Source organism: Tupaia chinensis, unplaced genomic scaffold (genome assembly GCF_000334495.1).
Source record: "Tupaia chinensis unplaced genomic scaffold, TupChi_1.0 Scaffold000099_1, whole genome shotgun sequence".
Taxonomy (NCBI): domain Eukaryota; kingdom Metazoa; phylum Chordata; class Mammalia; order Scandentia; family Tupaiidae; genus Tupaia; species Tupaia belangeri.
Window position 1 is genome coordinate 7298354 of NW_006159563.1, and position 13699 is coordinate 7312052.

General features: G+C 41.2%; 1 protein-coding gene across 1 annotated transcript in view; it reads left to right on the plus strand.

Annotated features, from left to right (window-relative positions):
* Positions 1-13699, plus strand: part of WDR41 (WD repeat domain 41) — a 49229-nt gene that overhangs the window by 457 nt on the left and 35073 nt on the right. The window contains exon 2 of the mRNA XM_006143532.3: positions 2766-2881. Within this exon, the coding sequence (XP_006143594.1) occupies positions 2766-2881 (116 nt within the window). The remainder of the gene's footprint in view (positions 1-2765; positions 2882-13699) is intronic.

Here is a 13699-nt window from a genome sequence, read left to right on the forward strand (position 1 = left end):
AGGCGCTGGGACACCCCGCCGGCAGCAGTCAGGTGGGACCGTAGGCCCCGACACCCCTGCTGCTTGAGCCCCGTCAGTTTCACACAGTAGCCACTGGGCTAGAAACGCCCGAGAGCGACCACAACTTTCCACTTTCCGTCTATTCCAAGTGGTGCCTCTTCTCAGCATCTACTGCTCCTCGTTCGGAGAACATAAGATGGATTTGACTATCCAAGAACCGAAAAAAAGATAGTTATTTAAAAAATAAATAATTTGCCTTAAAGTCATGACAGTGTTTTTCTATTTAACTGCTAGTATTGGTTCCCTAGTCACATGTTTATCACGGGCCTGAAATCGAATAGGCTGTGTAATGAGATTCACGTTTGAAATGTGAATGAGATAATTGTGCGACTTTAAAAATGTTGAGGTGCAGAAGTTGTTCCATGTGCCATACAAGAACAGAATCAGGGTTGAATTCCATTTTGTTTTTCATAGGACTTATTCGTTTTGACCGTTAAAAGTAAAAAATTGAATTGAATTGTAGGCAGCCTTACTTCTCAGTTTTAACTTCCTCTTATCTTTGCATTGGAGACTCATGGTCTATTTTTTAAAAATTCCTATTTCTGATTAGTGTGAAAGCCTTCAGATTATGGAGGAATAGTAGGTCACTGAATAGCCATACATGATACATGTGACAATCTGTGTTACCCAATTATTTTATAATCATGTAATGTGATCAACTAATTCTATTCTTTGCAAGCTTTCATTTCAGGGGAGCAATTTATATAGTGTTCAGATTTTTTATTTTACTTATTTTTTTAGAATATTTTGCTAGAGGGTGCCTGCCCTTGCCAGAGAGAGAGAGACAGAAAATGAGAAATTACCCTGGGGGGATGGGAGGTGATCCCACCACAATCTATTTTCCTCCATTTTGCTCCTGGGATTTGGGGCAAGCATGCAGAAGGGCCCTGGGTGAGTTTAAGCTGCCAGGTCCAGGACTCCAACTATGGTTGACTAACGATGTAACCATTATGCCATCTGCTGGTCCCAGGGTACATGTTTTTGAAAACACATGTTAATTTATACATTTCCTCATATACAAGAATTTCAGTTGTATAACTGCTATAGATTTTTACATGATCGAACCTATGAGTTTCCCCTATTTTATGTAAAAACTTTAGGCTTCTAGTTTACGCAGTATTTCTCAACTGGGCTGATTTTGCCCCACAGGGGACTTTGGGCAATGTCTGGAGACATTTTTGATTGTCATAGCTTGGAGGAGCAGAGGTTTCCTATTGGCTTCTAATTGTACAGACCAGGGATGTTGCTAAATATCCCACAATGCACAGGACAGCACTCAGCAACAAAACAATATGGTCTAAAATGTCAGTAGGGTCAAGAAGACTCTGGTTTAGAGGTAAAGAATAAGGACTTTATCGGGAACCAGCAGTTAGCGTAATGGCTATGTCGCTGGACTCCCACGTAGTCAACCGCGGTTCGTGTCCTGGACCCGGTGGCTTAAAACTCACGCCGGGCGCGTGTGCGTGCATGCCCAAGATCCCGAGAGGAGAATGGAGGAGAAGGGATTGCGGCGTGACCATCCCCCCTGGGGGGTGATTTCTCGCTTTCTGTCTCTATGTCTCTCTCTGTCTGTCTGGCGAGCGCACGCGCCCTACAGTGAAAATCTCTCCAAAAAAAAAAAAGAATAAGGACTTTACCATTAAATAGTACTGGGTTTAACTCCCAAAATGGGGTTAATGAGCCCTGGCTTGCAGTATTACTGAGTAACTTATATGCATGTGTGTTTGGCAGTGTCTGGAATGTAGCTTGCTGCATAATACTCCATAATGTTAACAGTTCTCTTTATCAATATTATTGTCCAGAGTTGAATTTATCAAATTCACTGAGGCTAAATGATTTCATTTTTGTTTTATTCATTTAGCAAACACGGACAGAGGACCTATAATGGGCTAGGCACTATTTTAGTCTGTTTATTCCTTTAATCTGCAGGTTTTTTTTTTTTTAATTAATTCTTTCATGAAAGAGAGGGCAAGCATCCCAACAGGGTCTGGACCCCCGCCAACCCACCCCCAACTTCAGCCAACCCTGGATCTTGGGTGAACATATGCCCAGTGTATGGGAGGTCTCAGGACAGAAACCTGCAATCTTCCCATGTAGGTACCACTGTGTCTGGCCCTTGTTTCTGCCATATTCTTCTTCTTCTTCTTTTTAATATTTAATTTTGTGTATTATTATTTTAAAAAATTTGTTATAGGGCATGTGTGCTCACCAGAGAGAGAGAGAGAGAAAGAGAGAGAGAGAGAGAGAAAGAAATAAAGCAAGCTTTCAGGTCTAGGACTTGAACTACGGTCAGCCATGTGGGAGTCTAGCACCTTCACCACCACACCTCCTGCTGGTCCCCTTTTCTACCATATTTTAATTAAGAAACACTCATTCTGAAATATTGAGTCAGATTGGCCCATTACTCTTTTAAGTCAGTTTCACTGATAAAATTTATGTACGCAAAATAAAATTTCATTGTGTTTGTAAATTTATTGTGCCTTGAAAAATACTAAAATTGATGGTGAGAATTCAAAGTGGGAGAAATATTTTGTGTGGAATTGGGAGTTATTTACCTGATATTAGGGGAAATTGAGTTATTAGAACCTGGTGTTTTAAGGCCTTTTTAACGCCATGCAGTTATATTCCAGTATGGTCTTTTGTCATAAGTCATTTTATCTCTTTGTTTTCTGTTTTTGTTCTCCCCCACCACCACCAAATACAAGAAATCTCCATTACAGACAATAGGGGAAGAACAAACCCAGAACCCCTACACTGAACTGCTCGTACTGAAAGCTCATCACGACATTGTACGATTTCTGGTACAGTTAGATGACTACAGGTAAGAGTCTCTGGTTGTTAATTGGCTAATGTGTGGAAAGAGGTTTGAGGGAATTTTTTATTAAAAATGAACACCTTGGGAACCAGCAGTTAGCGTAATGGCTATGTCGCTGGACTCCCACGTAGTTGACCGCGGTTCGTGTCCCGGACCCGGTGGCTTAAAACTCACGCCGGGCGCGTGTGCGTGCTTGCCCAAGATCCTGAGAGGAGAATGGAGGAGAAGGGATTGCAGTGTGACCATCCCCCCCGGGGGGTGATTTCTCGCTTTCTGTCTCTATGTCTCTCTCTGTCTGTCTGGCGAGCGCACGCGCCCTACAGTGAAAATCTCTCTCAAAAAAAAAAAAATGAACGCCTTCAAAATTAATCCATCTCTTCTAAAAAAAATGTCGATTATTAGTAATTTCTAACATTTAGTAGAAATTGATCTGTGCATCTTGATGAAATGTGTATCTGAATCTTTTTTGTCCAAAGTCAGAATGTCATTATCTGCTGATTCAGGAATATATATATGTGTGTGTGTGTGTGTGTGTGTATCTATATCCATTTCTCTATGTATTTTTTGAGTTCTCAGAAATATTCTTGTTATCTTAGAGGGAGCATATAACTTTTAAATTTGTGTAGAAGTTGTAACTGCATATTTAGAAACTGAATTGGAGAAACATATTCAGTAGATGTTTAAATATCAGATACTGACCAGGAATGCTATTTTTAATGGAAGGTAGGGTAAAGGTTTTTCTGTTATTGATGAAACCTCTTTAAAATGTACATTATCCTGGGGCTGGCTCCATGGCCTGGTAGTTAAGGTGGCCAGATCCCACATTGCTAGGCACAGTTGAATCCTGGACCCAGTGGCTTGAGAAACCCTCCAGGTGTGTGTGTGTGTGTGTGTGTGTGTGTGTGTGTGTGCCCAAAATCCCGAAGGGAGAGGGAGATGGAGAAGAGATTGCCATGTGACCATTCCCCCTCTCCTCTCTCTGTCTCTCTGGCTAGTGCTCATGCCCTAGCAAACACACCCAAAAAAGCACATTATTTTTTACTTCCTTACTAGCAAGTAGAACATTGTGTTTTATACATTTACAAACAGAGATGAAGGTGTGCAGGTCTTAGAACTGTAGACACAGCTCATTATTGATCTGTGCATATGTTTATCTAGCCTTTATTCTACTATATACTTATTCCCTGTAGCATGTAACTTAATAACAATTATATAGTTAATGTTGTAACTGTTTAAAGTTGTCTCCCCCACTAGAATGTAAACTTCGTGAGAGTGGAAGCTGTTTTTTCCTTGTTCACCACAGTATTACAGTATTCTTGTGGTTTGTTTCATAAGAGAGAGTGTGTGGGAGAGAAGTATTTTTGACAGGGTCTTGCCACGTTAGCAGTGGCCACAAGCATGCACCACTACACCTTGCCTATTTAGGTTGGGCCAGGAAATGAACCTGGGCCTCCCACATAGCCTCATCTTCCATGTGGTGTCTCCTTCTGCCTGTGACATCATGTTTGGGCCACACCACAGTGTTTTAGTACCTAGCTCAGTACTTTACGTGTAGCAGGTTATTTATTTATTTATTTATGTATTTAGAGAGGTTTTTGCTATAGGGCGCATGTGCTTGCCAGAATGACAGAGAGATACAGAAAGCGAGAAATCACCCCCCCCCCCAGGGGGGATGACCACACCACAATCCCTTCTCCTCCATTCTCCTCTCAGGATCTTGGGCGCACACACACACATGCTCAGAATGAGTTTAAGCCACCGGCTCTGGGACTCTAACTGTGGTCGACTACATGGGAGTCCAGAGATGTAGCCATTACACCTTCTGCTAGTCCCATATAGCAGGTTATTGATACATAGTTGTTAAGTGACTGACTGACTCCCCCATCTGTTAAGTATACATATTGCGTGCTATCCTAACCCCCCAGCTGTACTTCTGTGGTCTCTTTCAGAATCATCTAGTTTTCTCTTTTGCCTTTGCAACTGTCTTTTTTTCCTCCTCTTTGACTCTGTAGGTGACTGCTATCGTGATTATTGCTAACTCTGACTGCCATATCTGCTGTCCATTAGCTTTGTCTTCTATTTTTTCTTCATGTCTTTGGTATTTAGTTGCTTCTTACCATGTGTAGTACGGTTCTGACTGTTCAAAGTTAGGTTGAATTCCACAAGAGGAGGGCACAGTTCTCCACAGTCCTCCCTTCACCTTAGACGCTAGTCACAAGATCATCCACGGGGTTCCCAGGCCATCTGCACTTTGACTAGAAGCTCCCATTGCCCCTTCAGGATTGGAAAGTTTCTAGAAAGACTCACAGAACTCAGGGAAGCTCTATGGTTTTTTTTTTTGAGAGGTTTTTGCTATAGGGTGCGTGTGCTCGCCAGACAGACAGAGACATAGAGACAAAAAGTGAAAAATTACCCCCCGGGGGGATAGTCACGTTGCAATCCCTTCTCCTCCATTCTCTCAGGATCTTGGGCACGCACGCACACACGCCCGGCATGAGTTTTAAGCCACCGGGTCCAGGACGCGAACTGCGGTCGACTATGAGGGAGTCCAGCGACATAGCCATTACGCTAACTGCTGGTTCCCGTGGAAAGCTCTATGTTTAATATTATATATTATTGTGAAGGATATAAATCAAGACCAGGCAGATAAAGAGGGGCATAGGATGAGGTCTCGGAGGGTCCCAAATGCAAAGCTTTCGTGTCATGAGGGTTCTCTTTTCTCTCTCCACATAATGTGAATCAGCAGCAGAGTGTTGGGTATCTACACTTTTTATTAGGGTTTCACTATGTAATCATGATTGTTTGAGTCATTGAACTCAGTGTTTAGTCACCCTTACCCAGGAGGTTGTGAGGTTAGGCTGATGTCCTGAGGCAGTAATGCAAAGCCCAAACCTTATAATTCCATGGTTGTCTTTCCTGTTTGTCCAGCTCTCCTGTTGAAATTACTGAAAGGATCAGCAGTTAGCATAATGGCTATGTCACTGGACTCCCACATAGTCAACTGCAGTGCAAGTCCCGGACCCGGTGGCTTAAACTCATACCGGGTGTGTGTGTGTGCGTGCCCAGGATCCCAGGAGGAGAATGAAGGAGAAGGGATTGCGGCATGGCCATCCCCCCTGGGGGGTGATTTCTTGCTTTCTGTCTCTCTGTCTTTCTGGCGAGCGCACACATCCTATAGCAAAAACCTGTCAAAAAAAAAAAAAAAAAAAAGAAATTACTGAAGAGTCCACAGGGTGTCATGAATTAGCATAAGCTCAGCAGTGGTCCAGAGGACCCGCCATGAATAATGAAGACATTCCTGTCACTTGGGAGATTCAAGGGTTTAGAGACTCTGTTCTAGGAACCAAGGACAAAGGCCAGCAAAATTATTATACAACACCATGCTTCTCAACTTTTACTTAAGAAGATTTGCCTCATTAATCTGTCAGCACTATTTTCCTGTTGCAATGCAAGCCAACTGAAACACAGCATGTTAAGTCACAGTATAAAAAGTCTTCAGCCCTTTTTGTGTAGTAATACTCATTGTTGCTGTGTCTCTCTCTCTCTCTCTCTCTCTTTTTTTTTTAAATTTTCTTTCATATTTGATACATGGTGTGTGCTCAGAGAGCGAGAGAGAGAGGGAAAGTGAAGAATCATCACCCAGGGCGGATGGCCACGCTGCAGTCTCTTCTCCTCCATTTTCCTCTCGGGAGTTTGGGCACACACCCAGCATGGTTTTCAAGTCACCAGATCTGGTACTCGAACTGCAGTCAACCTTGTGAGATCCATTGCCTTAACCACTGTGCCACCTGCTGGCCCCCTTCATTGCTGTGCTCCTAGAAGCACTCTATTTATTTCAGCGGTCATTTCTGGGAGGGGCATTTCTGGAAAGGTAGGGTTTTTGCACATCTCCAGTTCTCTTGTGCCATATTTTACCATAATAAGCAGCTAGGTTAAAAAAAATCCAATAATTTGTGTTAGGTTTTTGCCATAGGGCTTGTGTGTTTACTGGAGAGAAACAGAGACAGAGAGATAGGGAAAGTGAGAAATCACCCCCCCAGGGGGGTGGGGATGACCATGCCACAATCTCTTCCATTCTCCTCTCTGGATTTTTGGGATTTTTGATACACGTGTGCCTGGCATAATTTTCAAGCCATTGAGTCTGGGACTCAAACTGTGGTCAGCCTAATGATTTCTTTCTTTCTTTTTAATATTTATTTATTTATTTTTATTTTTAATTTGACCAAAGAGAGAGAAAGGGAAAGTGAGAAACCAAGCCACCAAGTCTGGGACTCAAACAATAGTGGACCATGTGGGAGTTCAGCACTTTAACCACCTGCCAGCCCCATCAGTCTAATAATTTCTTACAATTTAATCGCTAATATTTGGGCCTTAAGGAGTCCCTAGTTCCCTTTTCTCTAGGAAAGTTAACAAGTATACAGTGTCTTTACAGGACAAGGTCTTTACATTGTTATATAGATCATCAAGATTACATGTTTATTACTACCTGTAGAAGAATCTGCCAGAAAGGCCAGTGCATAGAATAATGATCACTGTATAAATGACTGTTATTGAAAGATACGTGATTACATTTTCCCACTGTTGTGTTTATGTGAACTGCAGTGAATATTCTGAAAGTAATAAAAAGCCACCGAGGTCAGCAGTGGCATAGTGGTTAAAGTGCTGGACTTCCACATGGCTGACTGCAATTCAAGTTCTGGACCTGGCAGCTGAAAAGCACACTGGATGTGTGTGTGTGTATGTGTGTGTGCCCAAAATTCCAAGAGGAGAAGGGATTGAAGTGTGGCCATCCTTTTGGGGGGAGATTTCTCATTTTCTCTCTCTCTGTTTTTCTCTATATCTCTCTGGTGAGCACAGACACTCAATGGCAAAAATCATTAAAAAAAAAAAAAGCTACAGATGAGTATATTTGTTATCTATTGCTTTGTCAAATATCACCCCCAACTTAGTGGCTTAAGATTACCACCATCTATTTAGCTCATCTGCAGAATGGCAATTTGGGCTCGGTTCAGCTGAGTCTTTACATCTATGCCAGGAAGTGCTAATCTTGGCTAGGGTCACTTACACATTGTGGTGAACTGGTCGATTGCCTGGCTGGTTCACAGTGATCTGAGCTGAGATGACTGTGGTCTCTTTCCTTGTGGTTTCTCAGGAGCTTGTTCACACAGTGATCATGGAGTTCTAATACCAGCAGAAGGGCAGCCTCCTGGTGTGACACTGTTTAAATCTTTGCTTGTATCATGTTTGCTGTTGTAGTCAGGAACTGGCACAAATTCAGTGCGTGGATAAATAAACTCGGCCTCACGATGGGAGGAGCAACTAAGTCCTGTTGCAGGTGGTGATGACAATAGGGAGGAGAAATAACTTGTGCCTGTGTTTGCTATCTGCCACAGCAAATCTGAATGTCTAGACTAGTTGAAAATGCCTGCCTTTCGTCTTTTGCATTGTAGTGATGATATGACTTCATGATTCACAATTAATTTTTCGAATTCAAGTCATCACGATATCAGAATTTACATGTGATTATGCATGAAGTGTTTCAGTTGCAGACCTGTAGAATTTTCAGTCTGTGTTTTGTTTTTAAAAATGTATTCTGCAGTGTATTAAAAAGTAATAACTGAGGCCAGCCAGGTAGTGTGGTGGTTAAGGCAGCTGGATACCACATGGCGGACCATGCAGTTTCAGTCCTGACCCAATGGTTTGTAAAACATGCCAGGTGCTTATACATATATACCTAGAAATCCCAAGAAGAGAATGGAGGAGAAAGGGTTATGGTGTGTCTTCACCCTTTGGGGAGCGATTTCTCACTTCCTCTCTCTCTTTCTCTCCTGTGAATGTGCGTGCACTACAACAAATTAAAAAAAATGAGAGACTTATTCTTGGTAAGGAAGACATAGGGAACTCTACAGACTATTTATTATTCATAGAATTAACGAGCTCAGTGTTTTCACTATTAATTTAATAATTTATATACAACAATAATTATCTTTACCATCACATATGTACATTATTTAAGCACTGTCAAATTATAGAAATATCTTTCCAGTTTTAAAATAAATTTTATATTCTTATACTTTTTTAATTTTTTTATTTAGTTCTTGTAGGCATTACATTCTGTTTTTTTTTTCTTTTGGTCAGCTGTTGTAATCCAGGTTTCACGCTTCAGGTCTTTAGATAATATCATCTTATTGAAAATTTTGCAGAAGGATTTTCTTGTTTTCTCGGTGGCTCAGCTAAAATCAGTGAGTGGAAAATTTTCTCAGATTGGTTTTTGAAGGTAGCAAATAAATCCTGTATAGCCTAACAGACAGCTGCCTTTTCTTTTCTTCTTTAGTATTTTTTGAACATGAAGTGAGGGTCATATTGATTGTGAGATCACTAAAGAAGGCTAAGCCTCAGCAAGAGTCTTCCAAAAAATGGACTGTACTAAAATTGCATGTAATACTCTAGCATTTGACATATTAAACTAAACTGAGTTCATAACACATTTTAAGAATAGTTTTCTCTGTTGCTCATTTGACCATTCCTTGCTCCTCCAGGAAACAGACAAGGTTATGTAGGATGGTGATCATGACTGGAAAAGAATCAGGTGACCCATGAAGTGCCAGACTGGAGACCGCAGTGTGTCTCTAGAATGGCTGGTGTTGCTGCGCGTTCATGAGAAAGCAAACAATCTCAGTACAGTTAGATAATCCACTAAAAACAAACAAGATGCTCCATTGTTAAGATATTTTTAAGCTAAGGATATTCTTCTCATATGTGGACATTAAGAGAATAGAGTTCAGTAGCTAACTGGGTTTAGGTACCCCTAATGCCTGGGTTCCCTAGGAAGCAGACACTAAAATGGAGTTAAGCATGCAAAATAAGGCTTATTAGAGAGAAACGCCAGTGAAAGGAGAAAGGAGGAAGAGCGACTGGACAAGGAGAGCTGTCTCAGACTAAGAGGCGGCTGTGATAAAGTCTCTGCCAGCCCAGTGGGGATCCCTGGGGGAAAAGATTGCCCATAAGAGGATTTCCACAGAGGTCATAAGTAACTAAGGCTTTATATCACCAGCTTGTTTTTTTTTGTTTTGTTTTGTTTTTTGTCCCCCCCCTTTTCTTTTTTTATGCCAGAGGGCATGTACGTACACGACAGAAAAGGTGAGGGGACAAAGCACCCTCTCCTCCCATAGGGCCTGGTCACATCAGTCTTTTTTCCTCTAATTTTCCACCCTTTCAGGATTCTGGACATGGCATGCCTATGTGTGGTATGTTTTTCATGTTTCTGCTATGGACTAGGACTCAAACCCTGGTTGGCCATGTGAGACCTGGCTTCCTTTGTACAGCACTTAATTGCTTCCTCAGCAGCGCTTAACTGCTGCACTGTGGGACCTCTTGCTTAGTCATTTTCTGAGAGCCATCCAGAAGGAACATGCCCCTGGTCTACCATCTTGCTGAAATCCCAGTGACTGGAAGCTAACTGAGCTAGTATAACTTTAGGTTAAAAGCTGAAGTGAACCCTGAAGTCAGCAGCTGGAGGCTATTGTAATGACATTCCTGGCAGCTGGGCAGCTAGTTCTCTCTTGAACGTGGACTGGAAGGCACATCTTTATGTCTGCCACAGTTCTATACCTCTATGTTGGTTGATTTTTTAAAAATTGCATGAATATACTATTTGGGTTGTCAGGAAAGTCATGACATTTTTGCATAGAAAAATATGTCATGACTTTCCTGACAACCTAATATTAGGCCATACCTTTGGGCAGATTTTAAGAAACTGGATGGCATTGATAAATAGTTATTTTTTATTTTTTATTTTTTTTGAAGAGGTTTTTGCTATAGGGCGTGTGTGCTCGCCAGACAGACAGAGATAAAAAGTGAGAAATCACCCTCCAGGGGGGATGGCCATGCCGCAATCCCTTCTCTTCCATTCTTCTCTCGGGATCTTGGGCACGCACGCACACGCGCCCGGCGTGAGTTTAAGCCACTGGGTCCAGGACGCGAACCGCCGTCGACTACATGCAAGTCCAGTGACATAGCCATTACGCTAACTGCTGGTCCCATAAATAGTTCTTTGATGGCTTGAAAAAACTAATATAGTTTTCACTGATAAAGTACTTGTATCTGGAAAAGGGGGTTAATAGAATCATTCTTTTATCATGAATTATAGCAGCCACAATACTAATAACGGTATGTGTGAGAGGGCTTCAGAAAGTTCATGGAAAATGCATATCATGAGAAAACTAGCATGAATTTCTAATTTTTTTAAACCAGTTAAACTTGTATTTTAATCCTATTTTTCCATGATTTTTTTTGAAACCCCTGCATATCTGGCATTTTTTTTAAGTGTTGTATATCAAGCATCACATCGAATTTATAAATAACGATTTATTACAATACATTTTACTAAAATCTGTCGTAGAAGAAAAAGGCCCCCTGAATGATTTTTCTATGGTGAATTTTTTTATTTGATTCCTGTTTTGGATAGTGCTTTTAATGAGGTGAAGGAAGAATGACAATATCATTGTACAGGTGCATATTCTACCCTTTTCCTTTTTTTTTTTTTTTTTTTCAGAGAGATTTTTGCTATAGGGCATGTGTGCTCACCAGAGAGACAGAAAGTGAGAAATGACCTCCTGGGGGGATGGCCATGCCTCCATCCCTTCTCCATTCTCCTCTTGGGATCTTGGGCACGCATGCACATGCGCCTGGCTTAAATTTCAAGCCTCCAAGTGACCTGCAGTCTGCCATGTGGGAGTCCAGCAACATAACTATCACACTGTAGGCTGGCTCCCCATTTTCTTTTTTCTAATAATTGTGTCTTTTGGCTCGTATTTTGGAAATGTAGCTGAATTTGGTTTGATTGGCTAAGGTGTTGGAAGGCTAGAGGGATGACAGGAGCGAGTGGAAAGGTAATTGCTGCTTCATGTAGCCACATATAACCACACTTTGGGATCACGAGAGCATATATAACAGTTCTTTAGTTTCAGATTCTGTCACCTTAGAAGTAAAATTTTGTAATTTGTGGGGGGAATCAGTCTCCCTCAGTTACTGAGTATCCCCACTAAGCATTTGAAAGTTATTGCCTGGAACTTCTTTAAAATGAAGCTTTAAAAATCCATCTGAGAATCTGAGCATGAATGTAACCGCAATGGATTACAGCATATCGCTTATGTTTAAATCCATGCATTCGTAATGATACTTAAGAAAGAGAATTCACTGGTTATTTTTGGAGAGTGTTAAGGAACTAACTCATTTTGAAAACTGGTAAATAAAGAGGCAAAGTCAAGATCTAGACTGCTTTTAAAAAAAAAATAAAAAAAAACAAAAAAAACAACTGTGTCTTGGGATTGGTAATAATTGGCCCTGAATGTTAGATAGATAAAAGATTTACAAGAGAAAAAAACGGGTATCAATGGGTGCTCCACACATACTCACCAAGCACTGGATGGTGAGTTAACTCAAAGGGCTGATTAAAACTTGGGATTGTTTAGCATTCTAAGAAAAGAGCAGTATGTTTTTTGAGAAATGATGAGACAAGGGACAAGGATTTGTAGTTTCTCGAGCTGACAGCTTGTAAGAAGGCAAATATTAGGTTGTCAGAAAAGTCATGATGTATATTTTACTTATGTTTCCCTATGCTAAAATGCATCATGACTTTCCCAATGACTAATGCTACGTAAGGGCTAGTTGGTAGTTTGTGGAGATGTTCTCATTGCCATTTCACCTCTGGTGATAAGCTTGTTACCCCGTCCTAGTGTGGGAAGTGGGGTGTGGAGTGCCTTTTCAAGAGTGATTTATATGCTATGTTCAGATAGATGGGGGAAGGCAGAGTTCATTCTGTGTCTGCTTTTTCTTGCTTGCTTTTGGCTGAACATAATCCTTATGTGAAAGTGGAACATTTTGGGGTTGCGTACTCTGAACCCCTTCATTCAGAGTCCAGCCTCTCCTGAGCAGTGTGTTAACCTTTTTCCCTTTGAGAAGGGGATTTATTGAGAATAGATGCTGAAATCACACAGATGATCTCCTGCTAATCTTAATAAACTATTGGGTTGTTGGAAAAGTCATGACACCTTTTTGCATAGAAAAACAGAAAAATACAACATGACTTTTCCAATGACCCAATAATTACTGATAAAAAGCTGGGTTAAAAGATATGGGTATATAAAGGATGTGATGTGCAACTGTAGTGGGTTTCCTGGCATTTACCCTGAATTATGTGGGCTTATTCACTGAATCACCATACAAATGGACAGTTCCAAGACTCCCACTCAGATGTAGGTTTTTCTCAAAAATAAGAGCAGACCAGAATATTCTGACTTTACAAACAGATCCTCAGAGAAAACCCACTAGAAGTACCAACCAGGTGGCATAGTGGTTAAGGTGCTGGATCTCACATGGCCAACTATATGGTTTGAGTACCACACTCAGTGGATTGAAAATCATGCAGGGTGCATGTGTGTGCATGCCCAGAATCCCAAGAGGAGAATGGAGGATAAGGGATTGCTGTGTGGTCATCCCCCTAGTAGATACTTTCTTATTTTCCCTCTGTCACTCGTTTTACTGCCTCTGGCAAGTGCATGTGCCCTGTAGCAATACAAAAAAAAGAAAAAGAAGATAAAGAAAATTCACTAGAGGCTAAACTGACCATGCTCAATTCATTCTCCCACTCAGCTATGTATTGTCTCTGTAGTAGTAGTAGAAGTTCCTTCATGGAAACCCAAGCTTAGGGGAATAGAGATTCTCCCCCCAGTAGAAACCACAGGGATTTTTCCTTTGGTAGTCTAACCATTTGTTTATTTATCTAGTTATTCATTATTATTTTCAAGCAACCAGGTCCTGCTG